Here is a 22052-nt window from a genome sequence, read left to right as displayed (position 1 = left end):
GGGTGCCGTGAGAGCTTATCGTGGGCGACTTGGCGTGCAAAGTTATCCAATTTCACTTTCTCAAAAGGATTATGTAATTGCAAATATATCTTTCTTCATCAATCTATGCCAATAACGTAGAGGGACAGATAGAGCAAATGCTAAAATGCTCTTCCATGAGATGTCAGAAGGTACACATAAACCTGTTGATCCGTTTGTTGCCAGTCATACAAGAGGCTAAATCACGGCTTGCAAGTAAAATCACCTTTGTGATCAATTGAACAGGGCCAGGTTTCAGACAGAGGAAGTAAATTTGTGAGTAAATTGAGACGATATCATTATTATTCAGTATTTATACTTTTTTATCAGGTGGCGTATCATGAATTTCTGACGTAATGTAGGTGTTGCAATTTCAATATTTAAGTGTAGATGGCGGAACGACGTCTAGGGGCTGTGATGTGCTACCATTGAAACCAACGAAGAAGAGGTTCAGCCGGTCCTATTCGATGCGCGCAAGTTCGAGACAAACATGGCGGAAACAAAAGAGCAGGCACCGCTAATAGGAGAATATTTGCCCAAAGAAAGAAAAACGTTCACCCCCGAGGAAGAGGCCAGGCTAGAAAGGCAACATTTTTGGAGAATAATCGACGCCTTTAGATTTTACAGGTGTTGTTATATCTTGAAAATAAAAAACGGTTGCGAAAAACTGTCGACTTACAGTATTAAACGCAGAACTCTTTCAGAGCAAGTGTTAATTGCTCTTCATTCACTTTTCCACTTATTTACGAATTCGTCTGTTTTGTAATTGCTCAATTTGTTTTAGGATAGCTCTTCTACTGCTCATAATGTTCGCCTTTACTAACAAGAGAAGGTTGTGAGCCATCCTTATCCTGAGAGGAATTATAACGTTTTCGACATTTGGATGGCTCGATATTGCGTTTTTCGATGTTTCACAAATACTTGGCTGTGCAAATAACCCTAAAGTTCTACTCATCATCAGAGCAGTAAAGTTTGTGTGACCCCCTCCGCCCACCCACAGAAGTTTGTGACCTTTTTATTGTCTTTATTTATTTCTTTAGGGGCCATGTGCAAGAGCATGTCAGTCGAGCCGAGCGTCACTTTCTGAGTCTCCCTGAGCGCCACCAGAATTTGCTGCCGTCTGTACTTCCACACCTGGTCCACATCCGTCAGTGCGCAGACCACAACCATGAAGTCCTGCAGGCCATCGTCGAGCACAGCATTCACATGTTTGAGAACATTGAGTATGGGGAGAGGGTGAGTACTCACCATTATGCTGCTTTTGTACTGTGTGGGTTCTCTGTTTACTCTGGCTTCCTTCTTCTGTCCAAAATGATGTATGTTAAATTAGCCTATATACTTTACAGGCCTGAATGGTTGTCTGTATGTATGTGCGTTTGTCACATGACCCTAAATAACATAAGCTGTATAGAAATGAGATGGATAGGTATCGTATAAATGTGTCTTTATTTCCTATTCAGGAGGATCCGAGAAAAGTGCGCTCCTCCTCGACATTTGACATGGACAAGCTCAAGTCCACCATTAAGCAGTTTGTCAGAGACTGGAGCGAGGCGGGTCAGGGTGAGCGGGACTCCTGCTATCAGCCCATCATCCGGGAGATCCAAAGGCACTTCCCAAGTGACCAATAGTAGGAAGTACATTTATGCTCTCACAAACCAATGCAAGGATACACACCACACATTCAAGCAGACATGCAGAAGGATCCTTACTTTGCTCAGATGTCTATTGCACAAAGCTTAAATGTGTGTTGATATGACAACACAATATCAGTTGCTATACTACAGTATCTTTATCATAATTCTGGTCTTGTAAACTAGTAAGTGTTTTCCATGTGATATATGTGTTTTATTATGTCAGTGATGTGTCTAAGGTCAGCGTGCTGGTCCCGGGGGCTGGACTCGGTCGTCTAGCTTGGGAAATTGCTCGTCTCGGTTATATTTGCCAGGGCAACGAATGGAGCTTCTTCATGCTTTTCTCTTCCAACTTTGTTCTTAATAGGTACATGGTGCACAGACATCAATTCCTCCATTGGTACTTGATATGTTGACTACTTGTAACATTTTTTTTTGTTTCTGTTGCACCCAGGTGTGAAAAGGTGAATTGTCTGACACTGTACCCCTGGATTCACCAGTTTAGCAACAATAAGAAGTCTTCCGATCAGACGCGGTCTATCAGATTTCCTGATGTCAATCCTCAGAGTTTACCACAAGATTCAGACTTCTCCATGGTAGCAGGAGACTTCCTCGAAGTCTACTCTGATGCAGGTCAGTAAATTAAAACCTTATTGGGGGGGGGGGGGGGGGGGGGGTACACTAGCCGTTGACCGGTGCACAAGTCTCATTGGCAGTTATGGAAATTGTTGATTGCAGTGGTTGCTCCAAAATGTAAAACAAAATATAAAGTTAAGCGTACTGTCATTTTGGTTCAGACCAGTTATATTTGTTTAAAAAAAATATTTTTGTTGGACCACAATTAAAACAACAACAATGCCTGAATTGAATTAGTTCATTTCCATTATAAAAATATATATTTATTTTGCCAGTTTTCTTTCTGTCCTTGGGGCTACCAACAATTTTGCTTGCATATATAAGTCATGGTAAGCCATAAATGTTTAATAGAAGCCAAGTGAACTTGTTCTTGGCAAATAACACAACTATTAAGTTTTCTGCCCAAACTTCTTATAGTGAACCAAATAAGAGAAATTTTTACTTGTATGACAAGAAAACATGCGTAGTTTATTTCTGTTTGTGTGCAATGGGAGCAAACGCATTCTGCTTTTATATTTTTGCCGGGTCGTTTCTGTACCGTTTTTAGTGATTAAATTAATTTATAAAAGACCAATATGAATGTAGAAAGCAACAATTTGTATTTCATACCATCAACTTTGTACCAAACCGGACATTATGTATTTGATAAATGGCACGTTTGTGTTAGATTCTTGGGACTGTGTGGCTACTTGCTTCTTTATCGACACGGCTCATAACGTCATACAGTATGTTGAGACCATCTGGAAGATTCTTAAGCCTGGAGGAGTGTGGATCAATCTAGGTGAGTCCTCATCACAGTAAACAATAATAATAATAATAACGGAAAAAGGTTTGTTATATCGTTTCATATAGTTGCATTTGTGTACATAGATTCACATTTTTTTCTTTTATTCCGTTTTTTGGTTCAGTGTTCAGGCCTAAAACTGTTCATTCCGAAGACAAGGATTATGTATTTGTTTTGTGTCCATAAAATAGAATCGTGTGTCTCCATTTGATTTTACCAAGATGTGGTAGTCAGGATATCATTTTTTTTTTCTTCTGCAAGTAAGTATTTCAGAGCAGTTGAGGCTGAATGTTATGCTCTTCGAGTAATTCTATAGATCATTTTCCCCCTCAGGTCCGCTGTTGTACCATTTTGAGAACATGGCCAATGAGCTCTCAGTTGAACTCAGCTACGAAGACATCAGGGCAGCAATGGTGAAATTAGGCTTCCACATAGTGGTAAACCAAATAATTTATATGTATCCCTTCACTTTGTGTTTGTGTACTGAAAAATACTTGCTGAATTAAAACGGCATCTGTTGTCCTACAGTTGGAGAACGAGTCTCTACATACCACCTACACGGAGAACGAGCGCTCCATGTTAAAATACATTTACGACTGCGTCCTCTTTGTGGCACGGAAACCTCAAAATTTGTACTCTAACTGTCAAAAAGAGAATGACCAACAGAGTTCACCGCCCGCTGCCAAATCGCCACGACAAGACAACTCGGAGTGTCGTACGTGAGTGGAATTTTTTTTAACCAAGGACCTTAAACTTCAATTCATATGAACAAATGGATCACCAACAATGGATGGCAACTGAACAAAAAAACAAGAACACAGCTGTCTTTTGTGTTACATTCCGTTTGTAAGCCACCAAAATGGGATCTACTTTGGAGGGAGGCACACTAAGAATTAACTGAGTATAATCGCAAATGTTTAAGGGTCATTTCAAATTTAAGGCAAACAGTGTTGTTGTTATCATGACAGTGACCAGGACTGAAGGTACAGTACAATAAGAAGCAGTTTCTCATACAAGTGTGCCACCTTGTGGTAAAAATTAGGTTTAGAAACAGGTTTCTGCTTAATGCAGATCATTGTTCTAATGTTATTAATCACTTGGAATAACTTTGCAGAAAGTAGTGGATATAAAAGGTCTTTACAGCCCTGTTCAAATGTCAGGTTTTGTGAAATGACAAAATGAGACCAAGCGAAATCCTTTCACAACGTTTTCCTCCATTAATGTGATCTAAAACCTGTGCAACAAAATGTTAACACATCCACATTCCCATTTATAAGAGGCTGTGCACACTTGTGCAACCACCTCTTTTGACGTCCTTTCTCGAAAAGATTTCTTTTTTTTTTTCAATTGTGTTGTACAGGTTAAAGGTGGAATTTTTTTTTGAAATGATTTATCTTGGTCTCATTCTTCCCTACATCACAAAAACGTGGCATGTACAGGGTTATGTAGACTTATATATATATATATATATATATATACACACACCGTATCACTGCAGTATGATGTTATTAACATAATTACTATCAAAATTTATGGAGGAAGTAAAAAAAAAAAAAAGGCCAAAGGTGTAAAACAAAACGGAATTTTAAGATGTGCTGTTAAAAATGGTCAAAACTAAAATGCTGAAGTGGCTCTGAGAGGTAAACTATGCAGAGCTTTCTTGTGTGTTCACGATCTTGGTGAACCTAAATACTGTCGTCGCCATCCCTTGATAACGACATCACTGCTGATTAATGCTACCAGAGAATGTATGTGTGATTAGGAAAATACAACGCAGAGTTCTGAGGTTCAGGTGTCAAATCTGGCCTCTAGCCTTCCTGCGCTAATATAAACTGAAGACTCTAAATTGTCCGTCGTCGTAAACGTGAGTGTTAATGGATGTTTGTGTTTGTGCCCTGCGATTCGCTGGCGAGCAGTCCAGGTTCGTTGTAGTTGTCAAGTCAACTGGGATTGCCTCCAGTTCACCCACGTCCCCAACCAGGGCAGGTGCCATAGAAAACGGGTGGATATTTGCTACATTTCGAATGCAACGGAACAATAGTGGCCTCTTTGCATGGATCGTTGATGAAAATGTTGTCAAAGCTTGCTGCAGCTTTGCCAGAATTTGTGTGCGTGTGTGGGTGGGTGTGTGTGTGTGTGTGTTTTGTACTTGAATAAAGCAAACAATGTTTTATATACAATTGACCTTGAATTCTTATGTTTGGACAATTAGTCTAATTCACTTTTGACTTGTGCAGTAGTGAAATGATTTTCAACACACTTTCCAGAGCCTACATAAGACATTATGTACCTTGCATTGTAACTGAATTTATGTTTGCATTTATTTATGCAAGCATGTTTGCATGGTAAGACAGATGGCGAGCGTTTCAGCACCTTGCTCAAGGGCACGTCAGCCAGCATGTTGAATAATGCATTCACAGCTGTGCACATTTTGTTAAATGTAAATACTGTTTAAGATTTCTACATTCTTTTTCTATTTTATAAATTATCATAATTGTCATAAACATAAGATTGCTACTTAATAGTTTATTATATTAATTCTGGTATTTTTTTCTTTCAATTACTCCTGAATAATGAGCCACACCGTGTCGCTATTATGTGGAATCCGAATGCAAACCGTCTAAATAAGTGATTTCCAACCTCTGTGGAGCCAAGGCCCGTTTTACAATTGGAACATCTCACGGCACACTAACAAACAAAAATGTCACAAAAAGTGGATGCATGAATTACTGTATGTGCTTCCTGCCATCTAATAGAATAGCATGAATTTGTTCTGTCTGTCACTATGCCTCACTGGCAGAAATTGATTAACAAAGATTCATTATTTTTTGTAAATAATTTTTACATAAAATTTTAGAATTTCCCACGGCACACTGGTTGAGAATCAATAGTCGAAAGATCTTCATACCGTTCCAATATGGCGGCTGTCTTTTGCCCTGTTGGGCGGAGCCAAACAGTAGTACTATGCTTTGATTGGTTGGCTACAACTACGCGGAAACAGGCCACTTCCGGAGTTTAAGCGTTCTTTGACTTTGGTTGGTAAGTAACTATTGTTAGCTTTTGCGCATTTATAATTTCCCCTTTCATGGCGAAGAGACACACCGACGACACTTTATTTTCCCAGTCACCAGCGAAGAGAAAATTCCGCTGTCTGTGTCGTGTCGTTGACTTGCAGCTTGAAAGCATGGCGGCTTACGGGGGCGTGAGCCCGTCGCGCACGCTAGCTTTGTTGAGCGGTCGTTGCAGAAAAAGGCCACGTAGCTTGGAAGACTCGGATGTACCCCAAGAAGCAGCGCCTCGGTGCCTCAAGAAGACAAACCCGGACGCGCACGACGGGAGTGCGTCACATGCGCAGACGTGCGGACTTAATCGTGAAGATCTCAGCTCCTCCACGTCCAGAAAACGACGCCGACAAGAGTCCGTTCAATTGGAGACCGCCACTGCTCATCTTAACGATAAAGTAAGTCAACTAACGCTATAAAATGAATATACTGTACAGTAAATCCGATTTGCTGGCACTGGATGGAGAGAGTTTGTACTACCGCTAGGTGTCGCCCTTTGCCCATTGTTTGGCGCATCTGCCAACCTTCAGTTGTATGCCTGCGGAATTGTAGAAATCTCAACGTTTAACTTTCTCGTGAGCCTCATTTGCTTCATCTTTTTCAGACAGACGCCGACTCTGAAGATTGCACTTTCAACTCTTTTCAGTACTGGAGGGCCCCTTTGCCTCAACTCGACCTTTCGCTGCTGGAAGAAACCACTGAACATTGCCAAATAAAACACAATTCAAGTGTCGGAAACGCTTTGGATGCAATGGAGACCTGAAAAGAAAGCACAAAAGCCAAGGTTGTTGGAAATAACATGTAACATTGTCCGTGTAAAGTTCTTGTTTTGAAACGTGAAGAGAGCAGGCGACACTTCCCCCAAACGTTGTTTTTATGGAAAGCCGTTTGAGCATTTATTCGATATCGTTGTCGTCCAGTTTTTTTACACTACCGCCTTCCACCGTATGACAATTCTGCACACGAGTAGGACAACTACATTTCATTGGTGATGCAGAACAGATGTAGAGTTGACACTGTGCTACAGAATTTTACAATGTCAATATATTGTTTAAGAAAAATAAGAATTCTGAAGAGACTACAGCTAAGTCAACCCAAATAGTCCAATTGTAATTAACTGCACTGGTTAAAAATGAAAGACTTGGATGAATGAGGACATAGTTTAAATAAGCAATGACACTGGTACCACAAGCATGCGTTTTTCAACTATTGCACAGTTTTGCTTCACTATCTGTAGCAACATAGTTGTCCTACTAGTATGTCAAATTTGTTGTAGTAGTCTACTAGTACGTTGTATTAAGCTGTATCCTGTTTTCATCATGTAGTGGTTGCTGTGGGAGAAATGAGAATGAGTGCACCTGTTAAGCTTTATACATGCATCATCTGGCAATGGACGTTATTTTTTTATTTATTTTTATTTTTTTCTCTCCTCTCTTACCAGCCAAACACATTTTTGCCAACACCTGTTTTGATTGATAATAAAGTTGGTAACTATGAAATGTGTTGAAGTTGGTTAAAGTTGCACTGGTTCTTGGAGAAAACAGTATTTGTAATTCCGCATGAGTTAAAAAGTTGTTTTATTTTTATTTTTTTGTTGTTGTCATTAATTTGATTGTTTCCGCGTCACCGTGTCGAACTTTTGTTAAGGATTAATAAGGCTCTTATCGACTGAAGCCCTCCCAACTAAGTAGAATGGGAGGCAAGTGTTGTGTCCGCTGAAAGGTGCGTTTACGGACTGCGAACTGATGGAATTGTGTGAAGCCGCACGTACTACACGATCCCAATGAAAACGGGCAGGATTGTTTGCCACAGTTTCCAATGCACGGAAAAGGTGCTCAAAGGCTTTGAAGGCGGAGACGGCTAACTTTTCAAGCCTTTCAAAGATAGTTCAGTTCTTACCCTTTGGACTTGTAATGGCTGAATTGAACGGCTATCAATATTGAAGGCGTACTTAGTCTCAAACTTCTTCCGGCCATGGTGAGTTGTTAAGTAGTCCTCTTAACTCTTCAGTGCGACACATCCACCGCGCAGAGCTTTAGATTTGATAGTTTTAACATTTGGATGCTGTTATTTAGACTTTTACCTCTCACAAGCTCATGTAAACAAAATCAAATCCTGTCTTGAAAATGTGGTCTGCTCGCGAGTTGTAACGTCAGTCACAACCTGACCACGCGGATTATTACGCGAATTAACTCAACGTGGACAATCGACTTGTAGTTCGTTAAATCAAACATTCGTGTTAGGGCAACAACACAAACTATTGTTGATGCAGCAGAGCCCTTTTGTGTCCTGAATGATTTGAAAGTGTTTTTCTTTAATTCGTTAATTTTGTATTTATTGGACAAAATTGGAGGTAACATTCCTTTGCTCATTTGTCACATTTACTGTAAAAAGACAATTTAAAGTTTGCAGTGTGTCTCAGGGAGGGCACCGTATTGCAAGTATGCACATCTCAGGAAAGGGATGCAATGTGTGCACGTTTCCTTCCGACAATACTTGATGTCAGGCCATTGTTCAATGTTGCTTGAAATAGTGCTCACTCAGGGGACGGAAAGACCTCGAGAAACTGAAACTGGGAGCGGTATGAAGAAAATACCGCAGTCAAGCTGCATCTAACTGTTGGACATTGAACACGGACTCACCCAAAATAGAAACGCTACGCTTTTGTTTTTGCTCCCATTTGTCATGAGCTTAATTGAAAGATCTAAAACTTTTTTTTTTTCTCCCCCTGCAGTATATGCACATAAGGCCCTTTTCTCTCCACTATTTTTCAAAACTGTAAACTGTGTAAATCTGTGTTAGTGAGCACTTAGCCTCTGGAGCTTGGCCGCAGGTGAGGCCGCTTAAAGCCCCTCGTTCTCTGGTGTGATTCGACTGACCAAGCGGAGGGGAAAGCAGGGAGCAAGAGGAAGAGATTTGTGCTTGGCAAAAAACTGCAGTATCCCTCTTACTCTCTTGACATACTTTGAGAAGTAAGTCACCTACTTTCCCCCCCCCCCCCTAAGGATACGTTAACCATATTGAGTGCATATCGGATATACTGTCTCTATTATCCAAAGTTGAAGCTATTAAAGAGTCAATGCAAACAAACCCCTTTGTATTATTTCATTCCATCACTCAATGAGAATTGGTGAGGGATCGGCTCGATGAGCCCTATCGACAATGGAATCGCGATGGCTAAATTCGAATGAATTCCCGTCCCAAATCAAGATGTTAACTAGACAGCAGGATTATTGCACAGGTTTGCTTTAGGCTGCCCACAATAAAAAGCCACGGTAAGGCTCAAGATTTGGATTAGCGACAGTACGTTTATGAGCATTACTGTGAGCTGTATTTGTGATATTTCATATTCCAGTCACTTAAGTCGTGGATTGAGGAAACCTTCTCCAGGAGAGAATGTGTGAAGTTTATCCTCTCCTCCCGAGATCTTCACAGGTACAAACGCATTTCCTTCAGGGTCAATATTTTCCTAACCTACCAACCTACAAGTCACAACAATCTTACACTAAAGAGCCTAAATGCAAGATTTAACAATTGTCAGTTGATGTAAAACACAACAACTGGTATCGGCTGTGGTTTTTTGAATATTGTCACCTTCCTAAAATAATAGCCCAATATTGTTTTTCAGAATAGACAAAATACTGAATATAGTATAGCTACTAATAGTTTCCTTTCAGTGATAGCATTGCATGATGGGTTCAACTGAGGATGTAGGCAGTGGTGGCCGGCATTTATGGGGAGATCATTTTGGGCAAAAACAGCAAAAAAGAAATGTCGAACAATGGCTTGGTCATTATTTTAGGAAGGTGCAATCCGACTTTTCTGAGAGGAGAAGGATTGATTTTGGCCCACAGCCTTCTTTTCAGGAGCGGGAACCATGTGGTGTCTTTGATAATAATGTAATTTCCCACTTTTTACAGATGCTTTCCAGTAAATCAAGTATGTCAAAACCTGATCAGGTATGATTGAAGAATAATTGCATGCGTATATTGTAATTACATCTTGCAGCCACTTATAATTCAATATCTCCGGTTCTAGTGAATTTCCAGTGTTTTTGGCTTTACAACCTAATGTCAGTTTCTCCATTTTACTTTAGTTTTTGCTCCCCTTCCATTTATTCCGTCTAATGGCAAATTCTTTAAATTGAACACTGCCATCATTCACCCTCCTTTTTAATTCAAATATTATTTGTCTAGGTGCTGTTGTGGTCGTCTAATGGTGGAACACCTTCAGCAAGAGGCACCTGCCCCCACGGTCATCTTTCCAGTTCCTGAACAGGATGTGGCGGAGGACTGGTCCTTGGAGCTACACACTACAGCCAGTCCCACCGACGCCTACGGGACCATAGACTTTCAGGACAGTGCGACACGCGCGTGTCGGGCCAAGGTCAGTGATTACAGGGTGCAGTCCGTCGGTCCTGGACCCATAAGGGGTTCCCCGTTAGCATTCAAGGTGTGGCAGCAGAGTGAGCACCAGAGAGGTTTTTCATCGTAGCTTCAACAAGATGATTGTCATGTTGCCAACCAGGAACATGAAATGGAATCGAGAATCTGAAACGTTGGTGAAGATGGCAAACAAGTAGCTTGGTGTGTCATATTTCCATATGCTTCCGTAATAGTTTGTGCGTTTGGCTGTGGACTCAAAGCCGGAGGCGCTGCTCCAGCTGATGCTGAAGGAGTGGCAGATGGAGAGACCCAAGCTCCTACTTACCGTCCATGGAGGATCTGAGAACTTCACCCTTCCTCCCAAAGTCAAACAAGCTTTCAGTAAAGGCCTGATCACTGCGGCCCGCAGTACAGGCGCATGGATACTTACTGACGGTATTAATACTGGTAAGTGTTGTTTTGACGGAATGGTCCACATTCCCAACAGGTGTTGCCTCTTTTCATGTCAACATCATGGCCATTTCTTGGTTTGGTAGCCTGCAAGATTTTGTTTTAGTGTAATGAAATACAGAATTATGTAATACAAGTACATTTATATTTGTGTAAATATGTAATTTCCTTCAATTTTCTTACAATGGACCTTGTTTAGCTGTGCATATAGGCTCAGTTAAATTTCATATACTGTACATTCCGTATGTGTTTGCTGTTCAGTCAGCTGTTCTTGCAATCTTCTCTAGGTGTTTCCAAGTATGTGGGCGAGGCAGTGAAAACATTTGGGGGCCACAACCTGAGGAAGAGGAACACAATTGGGATCACACCTTGGGGAGTGATCGACAACAACGCAGACCTCATAGGAAGAGATGTGCGCATTCAAATGAAGTTCTTTCCTATCATTTTAACGATATGGGACACATCCTTCTAACTCTGCTCTTCATTATTCAGGTCTTCAAGCCTTACCAGCCACTGGGGAATCCTTTGCGCAAGAGGGCCTATCTTAACGGTTTCCACTCCCACTTTCTTCTGGTGGATGATGGAACGCTCGGAAAATACGGTTGCCAAGAAGGCCTCAGGAAGAAGTTGCAAAAACACATTCAACTGCTGAAGATCCACCCGCGTGAGTCAGTGTGTTTTTCACAACAAAGAGGAAGGGGGGAACACAAACGAGGCGTGATAATACAGTCTTTCCTGTTTGTTTGCCCAAAGCAGTAAAATTATCAATGGTTGTGAAAGGAGCCAAAATAACAGATGAATGTTGTAGCACGGGAGCATGGTGGACGAGTGGTTAGCACATCTGCCTCACGGTTCTCAGGTTGGGGGCTTGAATTTGGCCTCTGTGGAGTTTGCATGTTCTCCCTGTGCTTGTGTGGGGTTTCTCCGCACACTCAGGTTTCCTCCCACATTCCCCAAATTAGCATTTTACTGTAGGTTTAAATTGAAGACTAAATTGTCCGTAGGTGTGAACGTGAGGGGTTGTTTGTCTGTATGTGCACTGTGATCGGCTGGTAACCAGTTCAGGGTGGACCCTGACTCTTGCCCTCTTGTCGATTGCATTAAGCGGAATCTGCACTCTGGGTATTGGATGGGAAGAACGCAGAACACGCAATTTCTAAAATGTAAGAACGCAAAATAATCAGCTTTGTCTTTCTTGTAATAAAGAGGGAACAGTATGAAATGAAAAACAAAAACAAGCGGACATCTTCAATCGTTGTACTCTGCTGAGTGTGATTTGTTCTACTTCTTGGTTGAATTCATTGGCAAGACGTAGTGTATTGCCCCCCCCCCCCCCTCCTCAACCCCCCCAACACAAGCACATTAGGAAGGCAACAGCATTTGACTACGTGCACTCCACAGGACTGAAGCAAAGAGTGCCGATGGTGTGTGTGGTGGTGGAAGGAGGCCCTGCCATTGTGTCCACAGTGCTGGACTACGTCAGCAATGACCCCCCCGTACCGGTGTTTGTGTTTGAGGGATCTGGAAGGGCTGCCGACCTGTTTGCCTTTTTACATAAGCACACTGATATTGACAGGTAGACGTACACTTATCCTTCAATATGTAGTGGAAAAACTCGAGTTTAGTTGTCAAAATAGTTTGCTAGTGTTTGTCTTTGGGATTTGTCAAAGGCACAATATTTCTCATGTGTTTTAGGCAATTAGATGCAGACATTAAACTGGACTTCCTCGCAAGGATTGGGGACGTGTTCGGAGTCGATCGAAAGGAAGCGTCTCGCCTTTGCGCTCTCCTCCTGGAGTGTATGGATCACAGACAATCTGTAGGTGAAAGAACAATTCTTTTCGATTTGTTATGATCAGTCACATGTCTGGAACGCACCATGCTATTACACATTGCGTTTCAGATTACCATCTTTGATTCAGAGTCAGAAGAGCAGATGGCCCCGGATGCCGCCATTTTGACCACCATTCTCAAGGGTACTTACCCTCACTTGCTTAATTTTAACTGACATTTGGACACATCAGGGAAGGAGTGCCGTCTGGTAAATGGAATAGGCATCATTCATGTATTTTATTTATTTCCCCCAGACGTTAAATAAGCTGCAAAAGATCCGTGTCAATGAAGTGTCTCAACGTCTTCTAATCATCTGTGTGGTGAACAGGCACAAAGGCCAGTGCTGCAGAGCAGCTGAGTATGACTCTCGCCTGGGACAGAGCTGACATTGCTCAGAAAAACGTTCTGGTCTTTGGACAACATTGGCAGGTAACGCAAAGCCTCGACTTACACTGCAGGTCTTCATGTCATGTTTTTGCTGTCTATTTACATCTATGTTCAATGTTTTGCTTTATTGTACAGTACGTATTGGTGTCCCTCAGGGTGAAAATTCAACTCATGCTCTAATGTATACTTTGTGTCGCACACCACACATCGAAATGACTCGTACACTCCAGTACAGAAAATACGTGAAGCAATCTGACATTATACCAAACATTACTTTTACTTTACATTTAATTTGACATTGAATCTGACCTGAGTCTCTGCAGTCGGCTCGAAGTCAGCTAAACTTAGCAGTGCGCGACACCATCAGTCACCGTTTCCGGAATGCTTCACATATACAGTACATAGTCATTGCTGCTGTTTCTTGTGAAATCCTCTATTTTTAGGTGGGTTCATTGGAACAGGCCATGCTGGATGCTTTGGTGATGGACCGTGTCAGTTTTGTCAAACTGCTGATTGACAACGGCATGACAATGAGTCACTTCCTCACCGTGGATCGCTTGGTGGAACTTTATAACATGGTTATTATATAATATTAACTCATCTCCACGTGTTGAATGCTCTCAGTTGCATTGTTTTCTTATTGCATTCTTCTTGTTTTCTTTGGGTTTTTATTTTTTCCTCTTTCCTTTGAATGTGGTCTACACTTCCTACACAAACAGAGGAAATCCACTTCATTTTTTTTTTTTTTTTGCATCTTTTGAAGCGCAGATTGCAAACAGTGGTTGTGACTGAAATCACAGCAACAGCAGACCCAGGCCCAAGAGATTCTTTGTGGTTTTTGCATTCAGTGCAATTGTTTCAGATGCTGTTAAGATCAGAGGACTGTTTGTCATGTGTATATTTGATTCCCCTCCCCTTTCACTCGCCTTCATCTTTGGTGTATTAAAATATGTTCATTTATTTATAATCCCAGTATAACAAGTCACCCTAAGAAACAAACTAGAGGCAGCGCTATTGCTGAATACACAGTATGTGGACTTCTTTGACTGCCACATCATTAAAAAGTAAAAATGATAATTCTGTTCTCATCCCATATACTGAAGTACTTGTACGTGTTATTAGTTATTATTATTGCTAATGATGTAATTTTTGCTTTTCAGCCTCAGGGGCAGACTGACCATTTTCTTCATCACCTTGTTGAGGATGTGAAACAGGTAAGTTTTAAAAGTAATGAAAACATGTTTGGCAAGTTGTTATTGGACTTAGTGTGATGTGCAATAATGTGTGTGTGTGTGTGTGTGTGTGTGTGTGTAGACATCTTTAGCTCTCGGTTACCGACTGTCTCTCATTGACATGGGCTTGGTCATTGAGTACCTCATTGGAGGAGCATACTGCAGCACCTATACACGCAAACATTTCAGAACTGCCTATAACGGACTGCAGGAAAAGGTGAACAACATTAGTTATTACATTCACCCTTGATTCATTCGAGTTGCGTTCTCCCGTTTATTGTTTGCGTGTGTGTGGTGATTACAGAAAGGGAGATGTGTCAGTACACCTTCCTTGTCCAAACAAAAAATGGGAACGATACCAAATTCCCAAAGGAATTTCTTTCGAACTGCTCAGCCTTACAAACGCAAGGTGGGTGGCGGGTTCTTTCCATCTTGAAGCTGAGTGTCAAATCAGGCACGCTCATCTGGAAGAGATGCATCACATATCGAAGCGCACGCAAGGAGAAATGCAGTTATTGCACAAGATGTAGAATTTACTGTCTTGAATTCCCGTGTGACCCTTGGCGTGATTATATCATGCAATTTCACAGATTGGCAGTCAGCCAATTCTTTTTTGTTATTTTTATTTTTTGTCATCTCATTAAATAACTACGATTTTGCCTTGTTCATTTGAAGTAGCCCGCACATTCATTTTCTGATCATTTTATGGTCCTGTTTTTTTCCTGCTCCATGCCGATTGGTATTCTGTCCTTATTTTTCAATCTAGGACCAGAATGTGCCACACGGTACCAGTGAAAACGCTGTATTGAGTGGCGGTCTTTGCGAAGCGCCACTCGTCTTTTCTTTCAACTTTAACGACGTCTTCGTGTGGGCCGTGCTTCAGCAACGCCAGCAGATGGCTCTGTTCCTGTGGCAGCATGGTGAAGAGGCTCTTGCCCGGGCCACAGTGGCCTGCAAGCTTTACCGCTCCATGGCCTTCAAGGCACGACAAAGCAGCATGGATGACCACATGGCAGAACGCTTCAAAGCATATTCGCTGTGAGTGTGAATGAGGGCCAAGGTTGGGATTTCAAATCTGGCCTATGGCCTTCCTCTGTGGAGTTTGCAAGTTCTCCCTATGCCTGCCGCCTGTGGCTTTTATTTTTCGTTGCAGTGCTGGTTTTGTGTTGTTTCTCCTTCCTTGAAATTAAGGCGCCAGTGTTTTTATTCTGTGTTGTGTCTTAGTGAATTTGGTCAGCTGGCAGTGAATGTCTTGGACTGCGCTTTTCGTCAGAATGAGAAGATGGCAATGAAGCTGCTCACTTCTGAGATGGCGGCGTGGAGCCACTTCACCAGCCTGCAAATAGCAGTTTCTTCGTGTCACAGACCCTTGGTTTCGCACTCTTGTACGCAGACCCTCCTCACCGATCTCTGGACTGGCCCACTCAACATGAGCAAAAACTCATATCTAAAGGTAATGTCGTGAGCACAGACGGATATGTTTTTTGTTTTTTATTTCATAGAACAAACACTTAGATGTATCTAAGGTTAAACACTCTTGAGACACTCATGGACAGAAATTTTAGCTCAAAACAAACAGGCAGGGACAACAAAATAGTAACATTTAATATCAGTTGCTTGGTGTCTGAACTAGTGCAGACCTGGAAAAAAACAAACACTACTTTATTGAAATGTCAATTGAAATTGATGTATAATTTTAAAGGCTGGGTGTTGAGACTTGATACTGTTATGCATATGTTTTAGACTTCATTGCATTCTTTCAGATCATTTTGAGCCTTCTTCTGCCTCCTGCCATTCTGCTCCTGGACTTCAAAAGTAAAGCCGAAATGTGTCACGTTCCCCAGTCTCATGAGGCAATTCTCTTTGGACGCGACACTCTTAAGTCAGGAGCAGCTCATGACGAAACTGATCACGTGGTACGCACTGTGGGCAGCAAACTTGAACTGGACTCCTCCATCACTGTACCATTTTGAAATTTCCACTCACAGGCTAACCAGGATGCAGAGCATGGACTTCCATCCCAGGAGCGATATCTTGGTTCTCGGTCTGGAATCCTTTTCCCAATCACTTTGCATGGTGTGTCCTGGATCACAAGACTCTATGAGTTCTACACAGCTCCTGTTGTTAAGTTCTGGTTCCATACAGTAGGTGACATGCATGCTTTCAGGAATAATCAAATTGTTGCACTTTTGTTTTTACTGTTCAAATGGAAATGCCTTCTATAGCTTTTTTTTTTTTTCTTGAATCCCCGTCATCTTCCTGTGACGGTGTCCACTGTAGATGTCATACCTCGCATTCCTAATGGTCTTCTCCTACACCATCTTAGTCAAGATGGATGATCAACCCGGTGTCCAGGAGTGGTTGGTCATTTTATATATTTTGACTACAGCGGTGGAGAAAACCAGAGAGGTGAGAAAAACAATCATTGGGACTTTTGGGATAAAAGTGGAATTGTAACGAAGTAGAAAATAATGGTATGTGATGAAATACTTTGATTACTATTAACGATCATTTATGTAAACCCCTTATCAGGTTCTAATGTCAGAACCGAGAAAGCTGAGCCAGAAGCTGAAGATTTGGTTCTCGGAGTACTGGAACTTGTCCGACTTCATTGCCATCGTTCTCTTCCTGTTTGGTTTTGTGATGCGTTGGCATGCTGACCCATTCCGGACAGCCGGACGGATCGCTTACTGTCTAGATATTATATTTTGGTTTGTCAGGGTGATGGATCTGCTGGCTGTCAACCAACACGCCGGTCCCTACCTTACAATGATCACCAAAATGGTTAGTGGGGCACGTGCATTACTTCTGCACGTTTAAAAAATATACTGTGTCATGACTTGTGTCTTTTGTCTCTGTTTGCATCCAGACCTCGAACATGTTCTTTATCGTGGTCATGATGGCAATTGTACTGCTCAGTTTTGGGGTATCCAGGAAGGCCATCCTGTCACCAGACGAGGACCCGTCATGGAGTTTAACACGTGACGTCGTGTTCCAGCCTTACTGGATGATCTATGGAGAGGTCTACGCATCAGAGATAGATGGTTAGTGGTTTAAATAAGGACTCGACTTAATTACCTCGTGATTAAAATAACGTGTACGTTATGTAACACTTTATACTGAACATTTTAGTTGAGGCTCTGTTTAAACGGACATATCCTTAAAAAAAACATGATTTGATGTGAAACTTTTATTTGGACCGCTAGCTCGTGTTATAATATTTATCCAGTCTATTTATCTGTCTAGTCACATGTTATCATGTATACTCATCCGTCATTGAATGGAATGCGTTTGTTTGTATTAACAGCGTGTGATGACGGTCGTCCATGTGCTCCTGCTTCTTTTCTCACGGCATTCCTTCAAGCTGTCTATATGTTCTTCCAGTACATCATCATGGTCAACATTCTCATTGCTTTTTTTAAGTAAGTACCTCGGCACAAAGGTTTGTCCGGCCTCAAGTTTGAGACTTTTTTTATTGATTTATTTTTATTTTTTTAAACCTGTTGGTTGTCTTTTTCATTATCAGCAACATCTACTTCGATATGGCATCAACATCCAATAAGTTGTGGAAGTACAACCGCTATCGCTACATAATGACCTATCAGGACAGACCGTGGCTGCCTCCACCCCTGATTCTTCTCAGTCACATGGCCTTTGGTGTGAGAGCCATTTACAAGCAACTTCATGGAAATGCTGAGGGAGATGAAAGAAGCTCTGGACTTAGTGAGTCATTGTACTAGTTTTCCCATGTATTTGATCATAGATTAGGAAGGGTGTGGTACTACAATCTGTTTTCCGGTTCGACATGCTTTTTTTTTTTTTTTTTTTTTTTTTGCCAGAGCTCTACTTAGACCACGACGACCGCAAGAAGCTCCATGAATTTGAGGAGAAATGTGTACAGGCCTACCTCTATGAGAAGAATAAAGATCTCCACAGCAGTCAGAAGAACAGGATCCGCGTCACGGCTGACAGGTTCGATTGCTACTACTGGATTGACGTAACACAAATAAATCATGGCTTGCGCCATATTGATTTGGACATTGTGCAATTTGTGTAATATTCTAAATGTTACCGCTATTAGTGATCAGGTGTCAAACTCAAAAGCCTGGGGGCCAGATCAAGCCCTCCGCATCATTTTGTGTGGCCCACGACACCCTTGACTTCTGTTCAGAACTAACTTTGTTTTTTTTCCCAGATGGAGCCAAAACAAACAATATCAAATGCCATTACTAGTGTTTTTCTTCCTGTTGCACTTGTTCAAAACTTTCCTTTGGGCGCCAGCCAGTCGCAAGGCATAGAGCACTACAAGATTATTATTATGTTTTTAAATTTAGAAAGATATCAATGTACTGCATATGTCACATCAGGGCAAGAAATTCATTTTGACAATAGTGTATGTTTTCAAATAGAGCAGAGGAGATGTGCACGATGGTGGGCGAAGTCTCCGAGAAGGTCAGCATCATTCAGGACAGCCTTACCGAGGTGGACTCGCAGCTGGGTCAACTTCAGGACCTCTCGGCGCTGGCTGTGGACACACTGACCCTGCTCTCGGCCTCTGACAACCTACATCAAGAGGAGGCTCGCCTGGCTCAGTCCCGACCGATCCAAACATCTCAACACGTCCTCCCTCACAGCTGGACTCTGCACCACAGAGGCGGCGCCGACTATGATGTGGCCAATATGAGACGACTGATGTGCAAGCCTTGTAAAAGTACTCCATCGTCGTTGATCCAAGGCTGCCCTCTTAGACAAGCGCCGCAGGAGTCCCACCGGGGTGGCAGCGGGATAGAAGGACAGATGGAGGAGGGCGAAGAAGAGGTATGCTCTCATCTTACAATCTTCCTGCAGTAGCAAACGTTGTTGTTGTTTTTTTTAATGCAGTGCAGTCAATCAATACATAATATGTTGAACTGACTTTTTTTTTGCATAGGGATCACAGTTGCCTGAAACACGCCATCCTCGTGAGTTGTGTGTGGGCGTTTCTCAAACTGCACCGCTCGCTACAGTTTTGCACCTTCATGGAGTTGGAAGGCATCTGAGTGCTTTCAGTGATCAGACACCTTATGAGTCACGTGGACCATCCCGCTGTGGGTCTCTGCCTTCTCTCAAGTTTACTGACAGAGGACTAGAGTCACCACATGTTAAACTGTGGAGCTGTGACCTACACTGTGAGGAAATTGACATGGAAGAGGAGGAAGAAGAAGGCAATGGAAATGATGACAAAAAAGAACAGAACGAGCCAGCGCATGAACAGCTCTCCAATTTGGAAGTATCGAGACCTACTAGCAATGTTGACCTTTCTGAGCCTGAAAACATCTCAGAGGATTTTGAAAATTCGGCCTTCCGCCAACTAGATACCCAATTTATTTGCCAAAACAGACCTTTTGCAAAATCTCCAAGGTCAGCCTATCGGTCCAGAGACTACCCTCATGGCTACTGCAGATCGCTGTCATCCAGTGTGGAGAATATGACTTTCTCTGGGGCATCCCCGATTCCACGGGGGGGATCGTTTCCCTACCTTAACGAAGCACTGAACAAGCAAGGCGCTAAAAGAAGTTTCAGAGACGACACATCGTTGCAATGTAGCAGGAGCAGAGGTACTATTGTCATTTGTAATATTGGAACGTGGAACCGATGTTTAGAAACAACAGTGGTAATACACGACATTTGACAGTCAGATCGGACATGTCTCGTTAAATTAGGAATTTGAATAATAGCGAGAGAACACGATTATGCCTAACTCGGGACATTTCGTTAGGTATTTGAATGAACTTAAGTTTCGGTTTGAAAACATCTGGTTGAATTTTTTTGGTCTGAGTGTTTCAAATGTTTGATTGCGCAGAGTGGTCCAAGTCATCTGACTTCACGCAAGTCTTGAACAGCGAAAGAAGCCCAAATAGGAAGACTGTCAAAATACAAGAAAGCAGCTCAGAGAATGTAAGAATTGGTTTCCAAATATTCTGCTGTTTAATGATTGATGATATATTTTGGTTTGTCTTCCTAATGCCTATACAATTCCCAAATATATAATTGCCGCGATTTCTTATGTTGTCAGTTTGGTTTTTATTTGACTAGGGAACCATGCACACATTTTGGTCTGACGCTTGCTGGAAAAGATGGCGACGGTCGAAAGGAGAACCTGCATGTTTGTCAGCTTCGACAAGCCTCCGCCAACTTAGTAAGGACCGCTTGGCCTTTTTAAATGAAGTGGATACATAATGTTAGCTTTCAGCCAGCAAGTCCTGGATATGGTTATTTTACATTTGTCATTGTTTTATAACATTATTATATACATTTTTTCCATTTTGTTTTTTTTTATTTTGATTTTTTTTTTAGATTTTGAGCCCCTGGATTTGCAGAAGCAAGTTTTTTCTCATCAGGTACTTTAAATCTGTGCAGTTGCGCAAATATACGTTATGTTGTACTAGAAGAAGAAATCACGCAAATATGTAATTGTAACCTTTTCCTGTGGCATTCAGGATGTTTTGAGCCCCACTCACTCAGCATGCAACAGCCGGGCGAGATCAGTGAGCCGCAGATCTTCGTAAGTCTGCTGTGTGTCTGCCTGGCCGTCCGTCCACTTTTGGCTTGCACAATGTGCGCGGATGAGTGGATCAACCACACTAAATTTTTGTATGTCTACTCCAGGTCGCAGAATGGTATTAATGCTGAAGGTATTCCCGAAATAGATTTGTGTGTGTGTGTAAAATAGTTGTACAGTACAAAATGATTGTCCTGTCATTGTTTCAGGTAGTTCCTCATTCCAGTCCTCAGATATGTTGTGTCCACATTATTCAGGTATTTATAAAATGAAAATGTAATTTATATATACTGAGTATATAAATAACAAATAAGTGACCAAATGTATGTGTATATAGAATATTATATATGTGTATTTTGACACATCCTATCGTATTATGGAATAGTTAAGGCCTTGCTAAGTTGTGTGTGTTTGTGTGTATGTCACAGCCATGGAAAGAAACAATCTGATGAGACTGGCTCACACCATCCCTTTTACTCCTGTTTCCATTCTAGGTACCTTTTTGATGCACATCCACAGCAAATGATTTCTAGTTCCCCGCTGTCATTTTACATTGCAAAACATAAATTAGAAAATGTTTTTTGTTCTCTCATTCTCGGTAGGCGGTGAAGAGGTGAGCATTTACTGTTTGGAGGAAGTTCGGTCAGAGGCCAACCGTGAGTCCAGCACAGTCTCTTCGTGGTCTTCGCGAGGCCTGTCCGCAATGCTTCAGCCGCTCCCGAGTGAAGAGGGATCGCTGGATGGGGGTCTGCGGCAGGGCTGCAGGGTGCTCTGCACCTGGGCCGAACGGGATGCGCTCATACCTGGGATGGTGTACATTGTCAAAGCCTTCAGACCGGAGGTGCTGTCTGCCTGGCAGAAGTACTTTCACGGCAGCACAGCGCTGCAGCTATGTTTGAGGGTGAGTCCACCAAAAAAAAATGGCTGAAAACGAGAGAATAGATCCAAAGACATCCACTTGGAGGTTTACGGCTGATATCACTAAAAAGTGCTCTCTGGTCTGTTGAAAGTGGCAGGAAATACTACTTTCAGCTTGCAATTAGTGATAGTTTGTTTTCTCATAGAAGAAAGCCAAGCTTCCATTTTCCATTGC

The 22052-nt window shown here is 42.0% G+C and overlaps 3 protein-coding genes across 22 annotated transcripts in view; all 3 read left to right on the top strand.

Annotated features, from left to right (window-relative positions):
• The first annotated feature begins 438 nt into the window (after positions 1–438).
• On the top strand, positions 439–5249 carry carnmt1 (carnosine N-methyltransferase 1). Its single transcript, XM_061768622.1, has 9 exons — positions 439–645; positions 1059–1254; positions 1479–1645; positions 1876–2016; positions 2104–2282; positions 2953–3066; positions 3403–3506; positions 3598–3788; positions 4986–5249. The coding sequence occupies exons 1-9, from the start codon at positions 509–511 to the stop codon at positions 4999–5001; spliced, it is 1245 nt and encodes a 414-aa protein (XP_061624606.1). The 5' UTR covers positions 439–508; the 3' UTR covers positions 5002–5249.
• Positions 5250–6040: 791 nt separating this feature from the next.
• Positions 6041–7713, top strand: wu:fa19b12 (uncharacterized protein LOC560551 homolog). The gene is made up of 2 exons (XM_061768623.1): positions 6041–6529; positions 6736–7713. The coding sequence occupies exons 1-2, from the start codon at positions 6155–6157 to the stop codon at positions 6892–6894; spliced, it is 534 nt and encodes a 177-aa protein (XP_061624607.1). The 5' UTR covers positions 6041–6154; the 3' UTR covers positions 6895–7713.
• A 124-nt stretch (positions 7714–7837) lies between these two features.
• The window catches only part of trpm6 (transient receptor potential cation channel, subfamily M, member 6), a 17392-nt gene continuing 3177 nt past the window's right edge, over positions 7838–22052 (top strand). For 3 of the 20 annotated variants that reach the window (XM_061768606.1, XM_061768604.1, XM_061768611.1), the window contains exons 1-35: positions 7838–8108; positions 9487–9566; positions 10052–10090; positions 10328–10517; positions 10750–10963; positions 11254–11378; positions 11459–11630; positions 12368–12542; positions 12662–12785; positions 12870–12942; positions 13128–13228; positions 13630–13764; positions 14347–14400; positions 14501–14635; positions 14723–14827; positions 15185–15456; positions 15643–15871; positions 16182–16334; positions 16407–16562; positions 16699–16827; positions 16951–17202; positions 17288–17462; positions 17726–17840; positions 17945–18141; positions 18258–18390; positions 18828–19236; positions 19349–20015; positions 20261–20355; positions 20494–20596; positions 20755–20798; positions 20898–20962; positions 21067–21092; positions 21169–21216; positions 21388–21453; positions 21562–21860. In XM_061768606.1, the coding sequence (XP_061624590.1) occupies positions 8106–8108; positions 9487–9566; positions 10052–10090; positions 10328–10517; positions 10750–10963; positions 11254–11378; positions 11459–11630; positions 12368–12542; positions 12662–12785; positions 12870–12942; positions 13128–13228; positions 13630–13764; positions 14347–14400; positions 14501–14635; positions 14723–14827; positions 15185–15456; positions 15643–15871; positions 16182–16334; positions 16407–16562; positions 16699–16827; positions 16951–17202; positions 17288–17462; positions 17726–17840; positions 17945–18141; positions 18258–18390; positions 18828–19236; positions 19349–20015; positions 20261–20355; positions 20494–20596; positions 20755–20798; positions 20898–20962; positions 21067–21092; positions 21169–21216; positions 21388–21453; positions 21562–21860 (5358 nt within the window). In that variant the 5' untranslated portion in view covers positions 7838–8105. Of the gene's footprint in view, positions 8109–9486; positions 9567–10051; positions 10091–10327; positions 10518–10749; positions 10964–11253; positions 11379–11458; positions 11631–12367; positions 12543–12661; positions 12786–12869; positions 13008–13053; positions 13229–13629; positions 13765–14346; positions 14401–14500; positions 14636–14722; positions 14828–15184; positions 15457–15642; positions 15872–16181; positions 16335–16406; positions 16563–16698; positions 16828–16950; positions 17203–17287; positions 17463–17725; positions 17841–17944; positions 18142–18257; positions 18391–18827; positions 19237–19348; positions 20016–20260; positions 20356–20493; positions 20597–20754; positions 20799–20897; positions 20963–21066; positions 21093–21168; positions 21217–21387; positions 21454–21561; positions 21861–22052 lie in introns of those variants that run through there. The other 17 variants (XM_061768612.1, XR_009787871.1, XM_061768609.1 and 14 more) reach the window with 17 other exon arrangements.

The sequence above is a fragment of the Phyllopteryx taeniolatus genome, chromosome 3 (genome assembly GCF_024500385.1).
Source record: "Phyllopteryx taeniolatus isolate TA_2022b chromosome 3, UOR_Ptae_1.2, whole genome shotgun sequence".
NCBI classification, from domain to species: domain Eukaryota; kingdom Metazoa; phylum Chordata; class Actinopteri; order Syngnathiformes; family Syngnathidae; genus Phyllopteryx; species Phyllopteryx taeniolatus.
Note: the sequence above shows the minus strand (reverse complement) of the source record. Positions and strands in the feature narration are given on the sequence as shown.